The 21,063-nt window shown below is 41.8% G+C and overlaps 1 protein-coding gene across 2 annotated transcripts in view; it reads left to right on the top strand.

Moving 5' to 3' along the window:
• The window catches only part of CERCAM (cerebral endothelial cell adhesion molecule), a 112,624-nt gene extending 95,718 nt beyond the window's left edge, over positions 1–16,906 (top strand). For both annotated transcript variants that reach the window (XM_073600444.1, XM_073600443.1), the window contains exons 9-12: positions 539–671; positions 5,208–5,335; positions 7,164–7,367; positions 15,345–16,906. In XM_073600444.1, the coding sequence (XP_073456545.1) occupies positions 539–671; positions 5,208–5,335; positions 7,164–7,367; positions 15,345–15,582 (703 nt within the window). In that variant the 3' untranslated portion in view covers positions 15,583–16,906. The remainder of the gene's footprint in view (positions 1–538; positions 672–5,207; positions 5,336–7,163; positions 7,368–15,344) is intronic.
• The last annotated feature ends 4,157 nt before the right edge of the window (positions 16,907–21,063 follow it).

The following is a 21,063-nucleotide window of genomic DNA, read 5'->3' on the forward strand; positions in this document are numbered from 1 at the left end:
GCTGCTGCATTGATGGCAATGGTGAGGCTGCTGCATTGAAGGCAATGGTGAGGCTTCTACTTTGATGGCAATGGCGAGGCTGCTGCATTGATTGCAATGGCGAGGCTGCTGCATTGATGCAATGGTGAGGCTGCTGCATTGAAGGCAATGGTGAGGCTGCTGCATTGAAGGCAATGGTGAGGCTGCTGCATTGATTGCAATGGCGAGGCTGCTGCATTGAAGGCAATGGTGAGGCTGCTGCATTGAAGGCAATGGTGAGGCTGCTGCATTGAAGGCAATGGTGAGGCTGCTGCATTGATGGCAATGGTGAGGCTGCTGCTTTGATGGCAATGGTGAGGCTGCAGATGGGCACTGACACTTATTTTGCTTCAAAGTTCCTTATGTAAAATTTGTTTTTTTCCTGAAACTTCTCTCTTAAAATGAATGTGCGTGTTATACGCCGATAATACGGTAATTGTGTCTGGAAGTACCCTGTCATTGAAAGTGTCTATTACCGTCCCATTGTAGTATTCAATTTCTGTTTCTCAAATTCCTCCAGTGCTTTTAACAGCAGTCACATCAAACGTATGGGAGTAAATCTACTGCCGGGATTTTATGATCCATTTTCTGGTCGGACTCTTACCAAAGGGGAGGTGGGCTGTTTTCTGAGCCATTACAAGATCTGGCAAGAGGTAAAGTTTGCTGTTTTATTCTTTTTAAACAAATCCATATACGTATATAATGGAGTTCATGTCGTATTGTAGCCAGGGCAGGATTCACCATTAGTATCAGTAGAGGTATAGAGAGAGAGCTTTTCTCTGGATAATTATTGGCCACACATTTTCTTCTCCATCATCCACAGAAGTGGTCATCTTATAACCTTAAGCCGGATAGGGACCAATAAGACACAAACGTTTTTTCCTTGTAATGTTGGCTTCATTAATGCATATGTGACGCTAGAACACTAGCTTACAACGCACCCCGTGCTACAATGCACAGTTTTTGTTTTTTTAAATTCTAAACTTTAAACCCAGATGGGAAAAAAAAAGCATTGCATGTGCTGTATAGTAAATGAAAATAGTTGGAGCATTTGAAATTATGTTTGTATCAACTTCCTGTAATCCCCTGCCTGGTAGGATTAGACTGATAGGCGGTACTAGAAGGCAATCATTGCTCAGTGCTGTCACTTTTACTCTGTTATATGCCTAGAGAAGGGAAGATCACTGGGAAAACTCACCAGTGACCCGCTGCTTCTTCATTGCCCAGTCAGAGGGCTGGGAATATGTCCTAGACTAAGCTATACAGCTAAACTGCGTCCGTGACTTGCTCTGTCATCTACTGGTGTCTAGATCACAAGCTGGCTGAACAGAATTACAAATCTCCTGGCAGATTAGATGGTTCACTAGTATTTAGGGCAGCACAGTGGCTAAGTGGTTAGCACTTCTGCCTAGCAACACTAGGCTAATCGGTTTGAATCCCAACCACAGCACTACCTGCCTGGAGTTTGCATTTTCTCCCTGTGCCTGCGTGGGTTTCCTCCGGGTACTCTGGTTTCCTCCCACACTCCAAAGACATGCTGGTAGGTCAATTGGATCCTCTCTAAATTGGCCCTAGTGTGTGTACTGTATGTATGAATGTGAGTTAGGGACTTTAGATTGTAAGCTCCTTGAGGGTAGGGACTGATGTGAATGTACAATGTATATGTAAAGCGTTGTGTAAATCAACAGTGCTATATAAGCACAGGCGGTCCCCTAGTTACAAACATCCGACTTACAAACGACTCCTACTTACAAACAGAGGGAGACAACAGGAAGTGAGAGGAAATCTACCCATAGGAAGGCAAATTCTCTCCTGTAAGAGTTATTATGGGAAAAAGGTGTTTCCACTGATTTATCACCAATCCTTGTTTCCACAACAACCCAAATTTTTCAAAATTCAATTGTCATTGGGACAGAAAGTGAGGTGAAATCTTCTGAACAGGGGCAAAGACAGCAAAACAAACGTTACAGGGGTGATAACCCTTCCCTATGCTATCCAAAAAAGCTTAAAAATAGTTTTTTTGGCTGGAGCTACACTTAAAAAATTTACCTGTTCCAAATTACAAAACAGATTCAACTTAAGAACAAACCTACAGACCTTGTCTTGTTTGTAACCCGGGGACCGCTTGTACCTGTAATAATAATTTAACTGTGTCATGATCTGCTTGCCTGCAGATAAGATTTAAAGGAGATGTATAGGATTAAAAAATAAATAAAACATACATACTCACTGCCATTCTGAGGCAGCGATGTGATGCTGCAGCTGTGTCCTGCTGTCTCTAAGCCTTAGAACTGAGAGATCACATGATCTCTGATCACATAATTCTCGATTTTCTTGAAGAGAAGAGCAGTGACTGTTAGTCAGCGCTCTCCACTCTGCCCCTCCAGCACTCACCGGAGTGATGTGCTGGAGAGGGGGGCTGGAACAGCTGGCTTTGGCCATCAGCCACACGTTCAGAGCTGGAGCCAGATGCCAATCAGGCAGCTGGGTAGATCCCGACAATATGGTTAGGATACTTTCAGAGTCCGGAGTGGCTCTGTGACGTCAGCTGACAGCAGGCTTTAGTCCACTGTCAGCCGATTCTGGGTCATAAGAGTGCAACAGTAAGTGCACTCCTGTGACCCACAAGAGAAGTTGGCCATACTTCACTTTTAAATGTATCTTATGGGAGACACAACGGCTGCCAATGTGGACCTTTCCTTCTGAAAATACTAGTTGCCTGGCTGTCGCACAATCTGGCTTCAACACTTTGAGTCACTGGAACAAACAAAGTCTTATGCCTTTCCTGATCTGCATACATCAGTTGCTCCTGAAGATATTGAAGCCAGAGACAGCCAGGCAGTACATTTTTCCAGAAAGCAGTCAGTAGTAGCAACCTCTATGTGTTTTATGACCAGCTTGCTTCAAAGTACATAGATGCAATAAAAAAAGAGGTTTCGGTCAGCTGCAGTAAAAAAGGTTTGTAAGTTGTGTTCTGTAAAGTATAGGTTATGAAGACATTCCATTCTTGAAATAGACAGATGTGGCGCTGAAAAAAATGCAAAATATGACAGTAGATCTGTTTACTAAGCATGTTAGAAACTGCTCAGCTTGTAAGGCCCCTATGCAGTATTTACATCCTCTGGTGCTCTACATACTCTCACTAGGAGTGCATGCCTACTTCAAGATGTAGATGGTACAGGAGGGGTTTGGAATAAGCAGGGAATACTGTTCAGCTTGGCACAGATCCACCTTCCTCTCCTAGTAGGCACCTACCTGCAGTGAGAGTGTATGGAGCATGGAGGATGTACACATACCCTGGACTTATACAGCCTGCAAAGCACAAGACTCCAGCAATGGTTTTTGGGCAGGAACGTTGGCACATCGGGTTCCAGAAGAGGTAAGTATGCAAGTAAGGGGTTAGATTAGTTAATTTTCAGGTTTGGAAATATAGGGAAGGTTAATTTGGGGGGGCAGATTTATAGGGAGGGTTAGTGTGAGGGTCCCAGAAAGGGTTAGTATTAGGGTTACCAGGAAGGTTAGTGTTGGGGTTAGTTTTATAGGGAGGGTTAGTATTAGGGTTACCAGGAAGGTTAGTGTTGGGGTTAGTTTTATAGGGAGGGTTAGTATTAGGGTTACCAGGAAGGTTAGTGTTGGGGTTAGTTTTATAGGGAGGGTTAGTATTAGGGTTACCAGGAAGGTTAGTTACATAGTTGCGTAGTAGGTGAGGTTGAAAAAAGACACAAGTCCATCAAGTCCAACCTATGTGAACCTATGTTAGTGTTGGGGTTAGATTTATAGGGGGGGTTAGTTGTTGGGTTGCGGGTTATAGGGAGGGTAAGTGTAAAGTAAGTGTAAAGGTCACAGATAGCAATAGAGTTACAGGTAGGTTGATATTTGGAATAGTGTTAGGGTCAGACTTATAGGGAGGGTTAGGAAAGGGATGGTCGGCACTCAGGAGGACATGCAAAAAATGGTATTCCTTTATTGAAAAGACATGTACAACGCTGAAAAATACCGCTTTCAACGTGATCATATGATAATCGGATCGTTAGTATAGAGCTTTCAAGAGCCGATCATGACAGTTCATCCGATTATTATTCAATCGGACAAACTCGAAAATGTTCCTTGTACGATACCAGATCGTACGATTTTCATTTAGTCAGTACAGTTGTCGTCCGAAAATACAGTACTAATACACTGCAACACATTACATCACTCTCGATTTTTTTTTTTTCTGTCATACGAGAATTTTTGTTTCTTTAGTAACCTATTCAAATCCTACTTGCGACTAGTAAGCGAAAAAAGACGGATGATCTGTCGTCCAATTTTTAGATCATGTGTACGGGCCATTACTTTTCAGGTTGGGGATTATATAGAAGGTTAGTGTGAGGGTCACAGGAAGGGTTATTGTTTGAGTTACAGGGAAGGTTAATAGTAGGGTTAGATTTGTTAGAGAGTTAGTTATAGGCAGGGTTATCATTGGCATTAGATTTATAGGGAGGATTAGTGTTGGGGTTAGTGTAATTGGGGGGGGGGAAATCAGGTTGGTGATTATACAGAAGGTTAGTGTGAGGGTCACAGGAAGGGTTATTGTTTGATTCAGGGAAGGTTAGTGTTAGATTTATTGGGAAAGTTAAAGTTGTAGGGAGGGTTATCAATAAGATTAGATATATAGGGAGGGTTGGTGTTGGGGTCAGAACTACTAGAAGGATTGTGAGCCAGAAACTGCCAGCGCTGATCTCCAGGCTAGCGTACCTTTAAAGTTTAAAGCAAGTCCTCCGAAAAAAAAAAATGTCCATGGTCACCTGTCATTCTCCTGTAAGTTACTAATGAAAGCTGTTTTCTAATTAATTGATTGGTATGGAAATCACTACATTTTACCCCTGCATATGTACTTATAATCAACAACCACATATATGCAGAAAGCCATTGTGATGAATGGCCTCTGACACCCACATTTGTAGAAACTTTTAGGTCACCCCCAGAAAACAGGCCATAAACACTGCTGGACCACCAACAAGCAGTGGCAGGATCAGTCGGGGGAAGACTTAAACTGAGGTGTGTACCAGGACGAGGAAGGTTATACCGAGGGATGTTAGTTATAAGTACACTTTACTGTAGTCATATGGATGGAAATTGTTTTAACTCCCTTTTTTTTTTTTCTTTTTTTCTTTTTTTGTTAAATCTGACTTTGTTTTTTATATTAGATTGTAGATAAACAGCTGGAAGTGACCCTGGTGTTTGAAGATGATGTGCGTTTTGAATCGTTTTTCAAGCGAAAGATGATCCGTCTTTTGAGTGAAGTTCGCACAGCCCAGCTGGACTGGGACTTGATGTAAGGTGTCACTTACCACAAAAATATACACGTTAAAGCTGGCCATAGATGGTCAGAAAAATTACCTAAAATGTACATGATCATTTAGTAGTGCAATTTAATCACCCATCACTGTATCAAACATTTTCCACCTATCATCTGTATGTTTTTGTTTTCAGTGTTTCATTAAAGAGGAAGCAAACTTCCTCTGCAAACTTTTACCTATAATAAGGCTTACCTATAGTCAGTGAAAATATCTCCTAAACCTGTACAGTTTAGGAGATATTTCCAGTGCATGCAGCCAGTGACATCACTGGGGCATGCGCTCTGAAGGAACGGCCCACGGGTGCCGTTCCTTCCGAGCCTGTGCCGTGAACGGCGGCTCCCGCACGCATGCGTGGGAGTGTCAACATCATGCCTCTGGACAATCACAGCGCCTGAGCCCATGAACCCGGAAGAAGCTCCAAGAAAGATGTCGGCTGTGACAGCAGTGTGCGGGGACTGCTGCAGCAGCTTTGTTTTAAGGTAAGTATTTCATAATGAGCTAGTATGCGATGCATACTAGCTCATTTTGCCTTTGTCTTGCAGGGTTTTTTTTTTTTAGGAGTTTTTTTCCAGGGTTTAGAACCTCTTTAAAGTATCGTTTTTTTGCTTGATCCGGGTTAAAATTTTGACAGGCTTATGCTTTGAACATTTTTTTTTTTTTAATCAACTTTACTATTCATGGTTAGAAAAACAGACAATAAATTCAAGATTAATCACTGCGCCAATAATAGAAATGAAGCAGCTAGCATAAATTGTATGGTGACAATAAAAAGCATAGAAAAACAGTTGTACGCAGCGCTACAAAACATAGTATTTAAAAATAACAATAAAAGCCCATAGTGTTTGGAATAAAGTCCTACGTGGCGTTTCGTCCAATCGAACGTCGTCAGGGGCGCCCCTGACAACCGTAGATTGGACACAGCGCCACGTAGGGTGGAGCTCTGACCTCACGACGCTGCAACATGTCGGCCGCGGCCATCTTTGTGGTTGGAAACAAACGCTGCTTACACAGACTGCTGCTTTTTGAACATGCCTGTTTTTATTCGCTCAAATGTGAGTACCTTGGATATTTCTTAAATAAATGTGACTCTGGTTTATAATACTACACCATGAGGAGTTCCTTCTTTTGTTTCTTATGCATGCACCTTTGAATATTTATCTGGTGGGACTACAAGACCCAACCATCTATGATCTTCATGAAATGGTATCATGCTTGCTTGACCACCTGTAATTAAGTGGTCCATTCTTTTTGGTAAGAGGCCTGGTGTGTTGATGTTTGGTGGAGGATAAGTCCGTGCTCGCCTAATTTGTGTCTCTGTCTACACTGTGGGTGATTCCAGTTTTCTTTCCCTGAATAAGGACTTTATTCTAAACACTATGGACTTTTATTGTTATTTTTAAATACTATGTTTTGTAGTGCTGCGTACAACTATTTTTCTATGGTTAGAAAAACGTTCATTCTAACAAAATTTTCCAACATGACCTTTTTTTTTTTTTCTTCATTTTTTCCATAAAAAATTGGATATCAATAGTCAAATTGAGCACACTAACCATTAGAAAATAGAACAATTATTGAATTTTTGTTCAATATTCTACCCACCTATGGCCAGCTTTGTTCACTTTTGGTATGCAATATGCAGCATCCTGTAGTAACCAATCAGTATTTACTGTTGTCAGATCACTGCCTGCTGATTGGATACCATGAGTTCATATTCCCTGCCATACTACTACTAAGGCTGTCAGTATTCCTTTTGCTCGTGTTACTTTCTGGTAAGACGCCAGCTAACCATTCATCTCCTAACAGATACATTGGAAGAAAACAAGTCACTACAGATCCTGAGAAGGCGGTGGAGAATGTGCGGAACTTGGTAGTGGCAGATTACTCGTACTGGACTCTCTGTTATATGATCTCCCTGCAGGGGGCACAGAAGTTGCTGAACGCTGAGCCGTTATCTAAGATGCTCCCAGTGGATGAATTCCTGCCTATCATGGCAGACACACACACAAAGTAGGTAGCCTGGTGGCTGTACGTCACCAAACTTCATAGATCTTATAGATTTTTTTTTTCATCAAGCTGATGCTGGCTATACGCTTTGCATTCAGAGTTTACAGGATATCAAGTTTATAGGAAACCTGTACATAAAGAACTCCATGGTCTGCCATTGCTGACCTCCTTCTGAAAATGCAGATTCCCTGGCTGTCATGCCTGCCCCTCTGTCATCAACTTTTTTGAGTCATTGACTTCAAATTAGTTTTCGTATGAAGAATTCTGACTTTACTTGCTGCATGCTGAACTCCGAAAGGGTTAAAGCTGAGGATAATCAGGTATCTGGAATTCTCAGAAGCAAAGTTTGCCTTTAAACTGTACAGAAATCTTGGCAAGCACCAGATTGCATAAGATGCAGTTGATTAAGAACATGGATGAGCTGGAAAGGATTAACCGTGAAATGTATAACACATGTGCCGTGTGATTGCATGTATTGTGCGGTAGTCAGCAGTATTGTAAAATCACTTTTTTTGTTGTGCGGGGTAAGAAAAACATTTGGTGGTGACATTGCTGAAAATATCTAACAACTAAAACATTAGAGGACTACATTGTAAGACAAGAGTTGGAAGGTGTGTTGCCAGCATTAGAACAACAAAGCCCACCTTCTCAAGTACTAGCAAGAAATTTTAGGAGGAGATTTCTTAAAACTGGAGCACTCAGAATCCGGTGCAGCTGTGCACAGTAGCCAATCAGCTTATATTTTAAGCTTGTTCCATTAAAGTGTTACTAAACCCACTACAGTCTGTATATGCAGTAAAGCATGCTTGTTATACTCACTGTGGAACCTAAGGAATCTATTAATCTTATTTATTGTGTAAAAAGGCAGTTTGATCCCTGCCTTCTCTGATCCACCCCTCCTTTCACTGTCCCCTAATAATTACTGATAACATGAGTTTATGGAGTCAGGCTGCACATGCTCAGTTTTGTGTGTATTGCTAAAGAGGTTTTTTTTCTTGGGAGGGTCCATGTGATCAGCACAGGGCCAATCAGCACTGTCCAGACAGAAGGTGGGGGGTCTTGCAGTCTCATAGGACAATCAGAAAACTTCTCCTACAAGCTTTAACCAGTGATTGGCTGGACACTGATAGAAGTTACAAGACTGGGTCCTGGGTTTAGTAACACATTAAAGTGATTTAAAGTCTTGTTTTTCTTTTTAAATAACAAACATGTTATAGTTACCTGCTCTGTGCAATTGGTTTTGCACAGAGCAGCCTGGATCCTCCTCTTCTTGAGTCCCTCCTCACTGCTCTTAGCCCCTCCCTCCTGTCGAGTGCCCCCACAGAAAGCAGCTTGCTATGGGGGCACCTGAGCCGAGCTGAAGCTCCGTGTGTCCATTCAGACATGGCGCTGCCATTCAGCCCTGCTCCCTCTATTCTCTGATTGGCTAACTGACGTTGATTGACAGCCATGGGAGCCAATGGCGCCGTAGCTGTGTCTCAGTCAATCAGGAGTAGAGTCCCGGATGGCCAAGGGAATCGTGGACATCGCTGGACAGAGATGAAGCTCACGTAAGTATTAGGGGGGCTGCTACACACAGAAGGTTTTTTTTTTTATCTTGATGCATAGAATGCATTAAGATAAAAAAGCTTCTGCCTTTACAACCCCTTTAAGCGTTGACAATAATACCTGGAAGCTGATTGGTTTCTGTACGCCAGATTTTGCACTCTCCAGTTTTATTAAATCTCCCTCCCTTTATAGGGGTTTAATTAGCCAGAGTAATGAAGAACTTGGTATGTTGATAGTAACCGGAGTATAGTATGGACTTATTGAAGTGGACATGGTGGGCACTCAGGTCTGTTTATATTGCTACGGCCTCAATGCTTTGCCTTACAGTTCGGTAATTTTAATTCGACATGCCAAGTTTGACAGATGACCCTGCCTGTCAAACTCGGCCATTGAAGTAATTGGGGTGATGCTGCAATTGCATGCCAAAGACAGCTATGGTGGTTGCAGCGCTGTTGTTTAATGTAAAGTCCCCATTGGGATTGAAAAAAGAAAAATGTAGTTTAGAGCCTGTAAACTGACTCTAATCCACCACCCTGGATCACTTTTCAGAGGGGCGGTAGAGCCTGCTGTCCATGTGAATGAACCTGAAAGCAATTATCCTTAATCTCCTTATGAGCCTCCTTTATGTATACAGGAGCCTCCGGGGCCTACCATATACTTCTGCGGAATTTGAGCCCTCCCCTCCACTTGGCTTGGAGTTATGATATGCAAGGTGGTGGGGGCTGTATGAGGCAGCACTGAAAAGTTAAGGTGAATCACATTTATTACAATACAATAAAAAATCCCAGTGCTGCTCCCTTTTCAATGGACTTCCTACCTAAGGAAAAACTGCTCTCATCCCTGTTGTATCACAAACACAAAATAAAGATATAAATATATACAGTATCTCACAAAAGTGAGTACACCCCTCACATTTTTGTAAATATTTTATTCTATCTTTAAATGTGACAACGGTGAAGAAATGACACTTTACTACAATGTAAAGTAGTGAGTGTACAGCTTGTATAACAGTGTAAATTTGCTGTCCCCTCAAAATAACTCAACACACAGCCATTAATGTCTAAACCGCTGGCAACAAAGGTGAGTACACCCCTAAGTGAAAATGTCCAAATTGTGCCCAATTAGCCAATTTCCTTCCCCGGTGTCATGTGACTCATTAGTGTTACAAGGTCTCAGGTGTGAATGGGGAGCAGGTGTGTTAAATTTGGTGTTATCGCTCTCACTCTCTCATACTGGTCACTGGAAGTTCAACATGGCACCTCATGGCAAAGAACTATTTACAAAAATGTGAGGGATGTACTCACTTTTGTGAGATAGAGTGTGTGTGTGTGTGTGTGTGTATGTATGTATGTATATATATATATTTTTTTTTTTTTTTTTTTTCTCATAAATAACAATCAAATCTAATCCATATACAGTAGACTCTATAGTGTAGGAAAATTCACCAACAATTACTAAATACAGAGAGGCACATCCACGTAAATTTATAAATAAAACAAATATTGCATCAACTAAATAATTGTATTGTGATAGAAAATTTCCGTGTAAACATGAATTTTGCCCAAGTCCAACCACCAATGTGAATCTTTTCAAAAACTTTTAGTGAGCTGATAGTTCACCTAGCCAATAGGAGAGGGTCTGAAGCAAGCAGGGTGGGGCAGTAGAAGAAAAGTGGGCGTAGCATGGAAAGGTGCGGTGGCGGGTGGAGGATGGCGTATGTGATTTTTTAAGAAATGTATTAATGTAGTGTACTGCTGGAATATAAGCTATGATTCCATGGTGTGAGTTTGGAGAAAAGAGTGCCATTCTGCCTTAAAGCTTTCCTGAGAAGGAAATACAGATACCTTATTTTATAACCATATTAGACCTCTTTAAAGTGTTACTAAACCCAGGACCCTGCATTCACTATATCTGGTCTCCCACAGTACACAGAACATGGAAATGCAATTATTTTAGTAAATATAAACGGCTAAATACCTTTTCTCATCAGCAGTATATGGCAATCTCGTGACTTCTATAAGTGCCTGGTTAAAGCTTGTAGGAGGAGTTTTCATTCTGCACTCACTGTCCTATCAGGATGCATGCCCCCCCCATTCTCTATTTGGAAAGTGCTGATTGGCCTTGTGCTGATCACATGCACTCTCCCAAGAGAAAACAAAAACTCTCTAGCAATACACACCAAACTGAGCATGTGCAGCCTGTCCCCTAGCTCTGTATTGTCAGGAAATTATTTGGGGACAGTGGAAAGAGGGGTGGATCAGAGAAGCCAGGATCATACAGCCTTTTTACACAATGCAGAGCATTAACCCCTTAGGTTCCACAGTGAGTATAACAAACTTTCCTTACTGCATATACAAACTGATTTCATTGTTGTGGATTTAGTAACACTTTAATGTATCCACTGATTAAGGTGCGAGCACACCTATTAAGATTTACATTGGTGGATGGACTTGAGCAAAATTCATGTTTACAATGAACTTTTCTATACATTTATTTAGTTGATGCAAAAAAATGTAATTCGTTTTTTTTTAAAGAACACTGCTTTTTATACATTTATGTAAGCCACTTTTGTATAATTGTTGGTGAATTTTTCTACAGTATATATATGTATGATATATATATATATATATATATATATAGATATATATATATCTATATATATATCTATATATATATATAGATCTATCTATATATATATATATATATATATCTATCTATAGAGATAGATATATATATATATATATATATATATATAGATATATATAGATTGGATTTGATTGTTCTTTATGATATACAGTGAGAGAAAAAGTTTTTGATCCCCTGCTGATTTTTTTTTTTTTTTGTAATTCCTTTTTTTCAAAGAGGGCACGGTTTACAACCCAAGTAAATGACATAAAACATATGATGAAGTAACAGGAAGATAAGGGTCGCATCAACAAATGTACAAATCGACCACCCCAGCAATACCCTGATCAGATGGGCACATGAAATTTAACAGTTTAAAAAATTGTTAACAGCAGGTAGAGCTGGGGGAATTTACAAGTAACTATAAAGGGGACCCAAGCATAAAACATAAATGTCAAGCTGTGCTAAAGGAATAAGATTCATACTCCCCTGCTGATTTTGTGTGTTTGCCCACCGACAAAGAAATGATCAGTCTATTATTTTAATGGTAGGTTTATTTTAACAGTGAGAGACAGAATAACAAAAATATCCAGAAAAACGCATTTCAAAAAAGTTATAAATTGATTTGCATTTTAATGAGTGAAATAAGTATTTGACCCCTTCGCAAAACATGACTTAGTACTTTGTGGCAAAACCCTTATTGGCAATCACAGAGGTCAGATGTTTATTGTAGTTGGCCACCAGGTTTGCACACATCCCACTCCTCTTTGCAGATCCTCTCCAAATCATTAAGGTTTCGAGGCTGACGTTTGGTAACTTGAACCTTCAGCTCCCTCCACATATTTTCTATGGGATTAAGGTCTGGAGACTGGCTAGGCCACTCCAGGACCTTAATGTTCTTCTTCTTGAGCCACTCCTTTGTTGCCTTGGCCATGTGTTTTTGGTCATTGTCATGCTGGAATATCCATCCACGACCTATTTTCAATGCCTTGGCTGAGGGAAGGAGGTCCTCACCCAAGATTTGACAGTACATGGCTCGGTCCATCGTCCCTTTGATGTGGTAAAGTTGCCCAGTCCCCTTAGAAGAAAAACACCCTCCAAGCATAATGTTTCCACCTCCATGTTTGATGGTGGGAATGGTGTTCTTGGAGTCATAGGCAGCATTCCTCCTCCAAACACAGCGAGTTGAGTTGATGTCAAAGAGCTCAATTTTGGTCTCATCTGACCACAACACTTTCACCCAGTTCTCCTCTGAATCATTCAGACGTTCATTAGCAAACTTCAGACGGGCCTGTACATGTGTTTTCTTGAGCAGGGGATGATGCAGGATTTCAGTCCTTCACGGCGTAGTGTGTTACCAATTTTTTTTTTGGTGACTATGATCCCAGCTGCCTTGAGATCATTGACAAGATTCTCCCGTGTACGTGTGGGATGATTTCTCTCATGATCATTGAAACTCCACGAGGTGAGATCTTGCATGGAGCCCCAGACCGAGGGAGATTGACAGTTATTTTGTGTTGGTTGCATTTGTGAATAATCGCACCAACTGTTGTCACCCTCTCACCAATCTGCTTGGTGATGGTCTTGTAGCTCATTCTAGCCTTGTGTAGGTCTACAATCTTGTCCCTTACATCTTTGAACAGCTCTTTGGTCTTGGCCATGGTGGAGATAATGGAATCTGATTGATTGCTTCTTTGGACAGGTGTCATTTATACAGGTAACAAGCTGAGATTAGGTGAACTTCCTTTAAGAGAGTGCTTCTAATCTCAGCTCGTTACCTGTATAGAAGACACCTGGGAGCCAGAAATCCTGCTAATTGATAGAGGATGAAATACTTATTTAACTCATTAAAATGCAAATAAAATCTCTCTGCTGTATTCCTCTGCACTGAATAATACTGGATCACAAACCGCCCTGTACTGTGACAAATGGGAAAATGACCTTGGTCCTGCTTCACAGCCTGGAGACTGATGTAAAATGTGGGAGGCCCTTTTTAAATCTTCTCGCAATGTCCTGGCTCTTGAAAATTCCTTCACAGTTATGTCCCCTTGGTACCTTACCCCAGTTAGGATCGCAAAATGTCTACCATCATACCCGTTCAGCTGCTTCAGAGGTTGCCCAGATTTGGGCTATATGAAACACATATGGTGGACCTGTCCTAAAGTCCAGAGGTTATGGATTAGTGTATATACACTGGTTGATACGGTCCTTCATGTAAATATATGAAGAGACCCGTAGGAAGCACTTTTACATAAACCTATAGCAGATGTTACCCGCCGGGAACGAACCCTAATTGCCTACATTTTTATGGTGAACAAGCAAACTATAGTATGGTCATGGACTTCTGAGCTTCGAAGAGGTTAAAAATCGGGTTTGCGGCATGCTCATTAATGAAAGGTTGACAGCGATCCTTAAAGACAGATTTCAACTGACTTGGCAACCGTGGATAGACCACTTCCCACCTTCTGAAATTACCTCCCGATTCCTAGAACTGTGAATGTTCCATATGATACAGCTTAAAGTGGTTGTAAACCCTTTACAACACACTTTTTGCTACAGGTAAGCCTATAATAAGGCTTTCCTGTAGCTACCCTGGATATCTCTTAAACCTGCACGGTTTAGGAGATAGCTCCTGTATCTGCATGTGCCGACGTCATCGGCACATGTGCACTGAAGTTAGACTGTGCCGTCACCGATGGCTCCCGTGGTATGCGCGGGAGTGAAGTCATCACGGCTCCGGCCAATCACAGCGCCGGTGCTTGCGATACCCGGAAGTAACTCCGGGAGCGATGTCGTTGGCCGGAGCGGTGAACGAGGACCGCTGCGGGGGCTTTGATCTAAGGTAAATAATACATAATGAGCTAGTATGCAATGCATACTAGCTCATTATGCCTTTTGTCTTGCAGGTTTGTTTAGTTTTTTTTTTTTTTGTTTTGTTCGTGGGTTTACAACCACTTTAAAGCCCCTGGGGTGTCTGATTCCCTCCCTTCTCCATTTCTCTATTTCTTTTCTTTTTAGTCTCTTGTTGCTTGTCTCTCCCTTTTTGTTGAGCTCCCGTAGGCCCTGGATGAACAGCGCAGGCCGTGGCTGATTATTCCCCCTTTTTTTCCCTTTTTTAAAATTTTTTTTTTTTTTTCATACAAGTTTTAGAAGCATTAGGATATGGGCTCCCCGATATTGATCCGATTTGCCTAGATGTTGTCCTTATAAGCAACTTATGTGAACAAACTACCTTCTGTTACAGATGCTCAATTTGTGTTTACAAATAGCTTTACCTGTCATTTCACACTATCAGACCATTTGACGTTCTTACTTTTCATTTGGGGAGTAATATTCGTAAAAGATGTATTGATACTTCATGTATCCATTTCATTTATGTACCACTTTTACCTCTTTTTTTTGTTTGTTTTTTTAATTGTACAATCTCAATAAAACTCTGTAAAAGAAAATGCAAATCAATTTATAACTTTTTTGAAATGCGTTTTTCTGGATATTTTTGTTGTTATCAAATACTTTCTTCCCTCACTGTGCTGTATATTTTTATATATAATTTTGTTGGAAAAGCGTAACACTATTTTGCATATATATGATTCTCATTCATTGCACAGGTAGAGATTTTCATCCTATTGTGCACTTATTTTGGTGCCTTCTGGCAGACATGAAATGGGGCCAAGAGGTGTAACCGAGGTGTGTGGTCAGCCATACAGCAGAAAGAAATTGTTACTTTGGGTAATATTTTAGCTGCTAAATACCTCCATTAATATTGTATTTACCGCTGACTTTTTTTTTCTGACTTTTTCCCCCCAGTGAGGAATACAAAAGCTATTTTTCCAACCGAAACTTGAGAGTGTTCTCAGTCCAGCCGCTCCTCGTCTTTCCAATCCATTACACCGGAGAACCCAACTGGCAGAGTGACACCGAGACCTCCACCCTCTGGGATGATGACAGCGTGCGGACTGATTGGAGCGGATCACAGAAGACTTTGAAGGATATAAGGAGAAATGTACATAGCGGGATGCAGTCCCCGTCACGAGACGAGCTGTGATCTTAGGATACTGGCTGAACAATTTTCACTGGTGCTTGGTAGGTCCATTGGAAAAGAAGTCAGCAGAGTGGAAAGAAACTTTCACTGTTGTTGATGTGACTTTTCTGCTCTCAGAGGGATTTGCCCTGTTGGTCCATCCTTGCTGCGGTCCAACAGTACTGGATACATTAAACATTACAAAGAAATATGAACTTATCAGGAGCCATTACATTTTTCTCTTATTTGATTTTGTCCAGAAAATGTTCGACTTACTTAGGATTTAGGCAGATGTGGTAACTTATTCTGAATATGGGAGAACATCTCCTTAGACTGAGGATCAACCAAAAAATTATGGTCATTCTTAAGCCTAAAAAAATTATATATATATATATATATATATATATATATATATATATATATATATAAAGATTATTGTTGCTGTTTCAAGTAATGTGTAGGAGAGAATTGAATGTATTTGAAACACTACAGTTTAGAGTCCAGATCCTTGTTCATACGGGTCTTGGGGATTGGTGGCTGGAAGAATTGCATCTTCTCACCACCTTGACTCTTAGGAGTTTAAGCTGTATTGAGTGAAACATTCACTTCATACTTCATAACTCTGGTGTGACAAGTCCATTTATAGGGGAATTGTTAGCTTTATAAATGTCCACACTGCTGCCAAACCCCCATGTCTTCCAGCTGGGTAGTTTCTTCTTCTGTGCATAGGTGAATAGTCTCCAATCAGGCCATGAAGTCTATTGTGCCACCAAGTGACAGGTGGCTTTTCAAAGACAGGAATCGTATTTTGTGGCACGTGGGCAGAGGAGGAAGCTGCTCCCAGCTGGGACGGGTTGGAGGGGTGTCTGTGCACCCTTGATCTGTGGATGCTTGAATAGGTTGGTATGGCCTCTTCTACCCAGTACCCTGTCAAAGTCTACTACCAACCTGTATAGCAAGGTTGGTATGACAAGTACACTTATCCTTTAATGTTGCTGCCCCCACTTTCCAGCTTCCAGCCTGATCTTTACTGATTGCTGTGGACAGAACGGAAAACCTATCTTTATATATTTTTACAGAAGTCGTAATAATAATAATAATATTGTAATTAAGACATTTTTTTAGAGATACAGACCTCCTTTTTTATTACATGCAAAGATACAAAAAGTCTATTTTGGTATATTTAAAACAATGGATAAGCGTTTACAATGCCTATTGTAGCATTATTGTCTATGTAGTGCAATATATAGCTCTTTAGTGGGTCGGTGACTTGCTGTGGATTATGGGAATCTTTGGGGCTTTGTGTTAGAATATTTTTGGACTTTACTCAGCTTAGTAGTTGGGGGGGGGGGGGGGGGGGTTCCGAAGATGCAATACCTTGTAGGCATGTTTTAAAGCTGAACTCTAGCCCAGGCCAGAATTTAAGTATTACCTTGGGGAGATGCAGACTAGAATACTGCAATCACTGAGCGGAAAATGATATCACCTGTGATGTACTTCAGTTATCTTGCAAACCTGGCCTGTTAGTGGGTCCCGAGGACTGGAGTTGAGAACCACTGGTCTAGCCTGATAGCTGAATACACAATTCAAATTTATGTATGTAAACGGTCTTACCCGCCGACAAAAAAATTGAATTTCCGTTTAGCTAATTTTGTGAAGTGGGCACCCCTGTCAGACAGAACAGCAAGGTCCTGCCCGCTACATGATGCCATCACTCTGCTCTGCCCAGCTTTCTAAGCAGCTTCTGTTGGTAGAGGAGCGGAACATGTTCAGTGTGGCAGTGCCTGTTTAGCCCCATACACACTATCAGATTTTCTGCTGATTTTTTTCCTTCAGATTTACCAAAACCATATAATATGAGGTCAAACCTTAGGAGTTTCAATTTGTATGCAATCAGGCAGGCCCTTGCACTACATGGTTTTGGTAAGGCCCCTTTCACACGAGGCGGACTCCGTTTCTACGGAGCCCGCCTCGGTCCGCCGGCTCAGCGAGAGATGAGTCCGTTGATCTCCGCTGAGCCGGCGGATGACAGGTCCCTCTCTGCTCACTGAGCGGGGAGGGGCTTGTCAGGCGCCGCTGCCGCCTATGGAGGGATCGGGCGAAAACGGACAGCATGTCAGTTTTCGTCAGATCTCACCCGATCCGATCCGCCAGCGACGGACCTGGACGTAGAGCCATCCGTCTGCTTTTAGCGAATCGGACGGGGTCCGATGTCAGCAGACATGTCTCCGCTGACATCCGACGCTCCATAGGCTAACATGGATCGCCCGTTCAGGTCCGCCGTCAAAACTGACAGGCGGACCTGAACGGTCCGATCGTGTGAAAGGGGGCTTAATCTGAAGAAAAAAATCAGAAGAAAATCTGATAGTGTGTATGGGGCTTATGACTAGTGCTGACCAGTGATGGCCCATCCATACATGCAGGGCACCGGACGCATGGTATTCAATTAGGGTTTTGTTTTTTTTTCGAAACACATGATTAGAGCCTGAGGCTCTCATTGGCTTCAAAAAAGGGTGGGCTCGGGGTGCAGAGCACTGTGCCCCGAGCCCACCCACTTGTGTGACAATAGTGAATGAATTCTCCTCCCGGCCAATCAGGAAGCAGCTCTTGAGACCCAATTGGCCAGGGAGTCTTAGAACTCCCAATTGTGTCTCAGGACATACTTCCTTTTCAGCCCGAGGAGAACGGAGAGGAGAATGGCCCGGCTCTTCATTCCCCCTGCCTCCTATGTTAAGATTAGTCTCCGCCGTTACATTTGCTATGTGAATGTGAACATCAATGTAATTATCTTTTATTTCTCTATTAAATGATGCCCCAGTATACCTGTCTGGAGTTCAGCTTTAAATAACATAGCCGAGGCATGCTTGACTTATAGAAAGCCAGGAAAGGAAAGTGCCTTTTGCTACTCTTGGCAACCAAAAACCCAGCCGTTATATATTCAAAGTCTTTTTTCATTTTTTTTCAAATATGTTTGTAATTGGTGTTAACTTTATGGATTTATTCTTGGGGTCTTTTTTTTACACTTGTTTGTAATTATACATGTATGTACAGGGGTAAAACCTTATAAGTTAATTCTATATATTGTGCTTTGGCTGCCAGTCCAGCCCCTCCTTCTGCCAGTCAGAGCTCTGCTGTACAATAAGCTGATACCAAGCAGGGTTGCCAACCTCCCGCAGCATTTTTTTTACTGACAAAACATGGAAAATTTACTGACGGAGCACTTTTTTTTTTTTTTTTTTTTTTTACTGGCAACCTGAGAAACTACAGAACTCCTATTGGAATCTAACACAGTGAATATTTGAACAGTATAAACATGATTTTAGAAACACTGACAATACATATAACAAGGTAATTTTCTCTATTTACACCTAAAAAGTCAACTCCACGTGAAATTATCAGCCCCTGATATTTACTGGCAGTTGTAATAAAATCACTGATTTTTATAAACTGTCAGTAAATTTACTGGCGGTTGGCAACCCTGATACCAAGTCAAAGTCAGATACTTGGCGTCATCATATACAATGCGGGACCAATATCCCTACATTGTGTGTGTGAGGACGGCCAGGGAACACTCTCAACTTGCGGCATTGGAGGAAGACGTTTGGGATGTGAAGGTGGATGTTCTGTTGTATTTAGTGTGTGTCTGACCCAAGGCAGATTATTGCAGTCTGGATTAGTGTGTGTATATATATATATATCACTGGTATAACTGTAACATCTCAGGTTTTGTATTAGACTAATAAAGAACATTTTACATCAACTCCCATTGTGAACTTTTGCTTTTTATGCTGTGAAAAGGGTTGGACTAAAGGGTCACTCCACCTAAAGATGAGATTTCAGTTTTTTGTAGATGTGCGGGAGTTAAAGGGTAACTCCACCTTCATGGAAAAAAAATGTCAAATAAAAAAAAAAAAATCTAGCATATACAATCGCGACACAAGTCATATTGTAATTGAATGTTATTAACAATTATCTTTCCTTTTCAGTCTGTAAATTTCTGTAAATGCAATATGGCTGCCTGGAGGCGTTCTGTCCACAGAATGTGGACAGAACGCCCCCAAGAAACAATTTCCTGCTTGTGTGATTGGCTCACTGATTTTCCCAGAAGTCTGCACTAAGCTACAAGTCAGATTTTTGGCATCTCTTGCAACAAAAATGTCATTTTTGGTGAGATACTACCAATACGAAATCACGTCTAAAGGGATGCAGGCCCTGCAGCTTTCCTCATTAGAGGCCTGATTCCGCACCAGCTGAAACCACTCCAATTAGACTCAGCACAGAGGAACTAACAGGGATTTCTTCAGAATAACAAAAGGTAGGAATCTGCAACAAAGTTTGTTAAAATCCTTGTATTGTACACAGATCACCCGGAGGGGAATGTTTTTCTCAACAAAAGTGGAGTTACTCTTTAGGGCCGGTTCACACTGTGGCGATGCGGGAACCCTGCGAATCCACTGCGGGTTTCTGCATCGCATGTTTACCGGCGGCAGTTCATACTGACCTCTGCGAACTGCTAAAAGTTAATGACACCCCCAAATCAGTTTGCATATCGCAGTGCGATCTGCAAACTCGGACAGGAATTGGAGAACACCCATGCGATCTGATTCTGCTGCGGACAAAAAAAAAGGGGGTACTGTGCGAGTTTGATGCAAATTCAGCCATGCGATCTTTTATGGCTGAAATCGCATCGCACAGAGATCGCATGTGATTTTCACTGCAGTGCGGTGGGAATCGCATCTGATCTCTGACATCACACCAGTGTGAGCCGGCCCTTAAAGTCGAAATAACCCTGCCTGGATGATATTAGTTTGTAAAAGTACTGTGTATCATAAACAATTGCCATGTGTTTTTTTTTTTTTCCTAAAATGCTGTTTTTTCACCATTTTTTTTCATCCTGTTTGCATCTCCGTGCTGCTGATCTCCTGTAGACTTTTTCAACCACTTCCTGTCTATATGCATTGCCCCGATGGTTGGTTATGGCTACACAATGTGGCTGGGCACAGATGCTTGTAGATTGTACCAGGGGGGCATATAATGGGGCCACCATGCAGGAGACAGTTGTCACACTGAACAATGGCCTTCATGGCATGACCATCAGGGTTGATTTTAACGAAAGCTCCAGATTTGAAAACACTGACCGCAAATAAAGAAATTACAGAAACCTGTTAAAGTGGGGTTCCACCCAAAAAACAAAAATACCTGTAAAAATTCTAAAAAAAAAAAACAAAAAAACATTTGGATATTTTTTTTTTTTTCACTTACCTCTAAATGCCTGTTGCTAGGTGGTCCCTCATAGTCTGCCTCTTCCTTTGCCTGGGCTGGTGACATCACTTCCCCCCAGGCACAGGAAGGGCTCCGCTCTGCTCCCTCCCTCCTGTCAATCATCTGGGACCCATTACAGGTCCCAGGTGATTGAGCGGCCAAACACGGCGCGCGGCGCGGCTCGCGCATGCGCAGTGGGTGCCAGGCTGTGAAGCCACAGCCCGGCGCCCACAGTTGAAATGC

Source organism: Aquarana catesbeiana, linkage group LG09 (genome assembly GCF_042186555.1).
Source record: "Aquarana catesbeiana isolate 2022-GZ linkage group LG09, ASM4218655v1, whole genome shotgun sequence".
Classification (NCBI taxonomy): domain Eukaryota; kingdom Metazoa; phylum Chordata; class Amphibia; order Anura; family Ranidae; genus Aquarana; species Aquarana catesbeiana.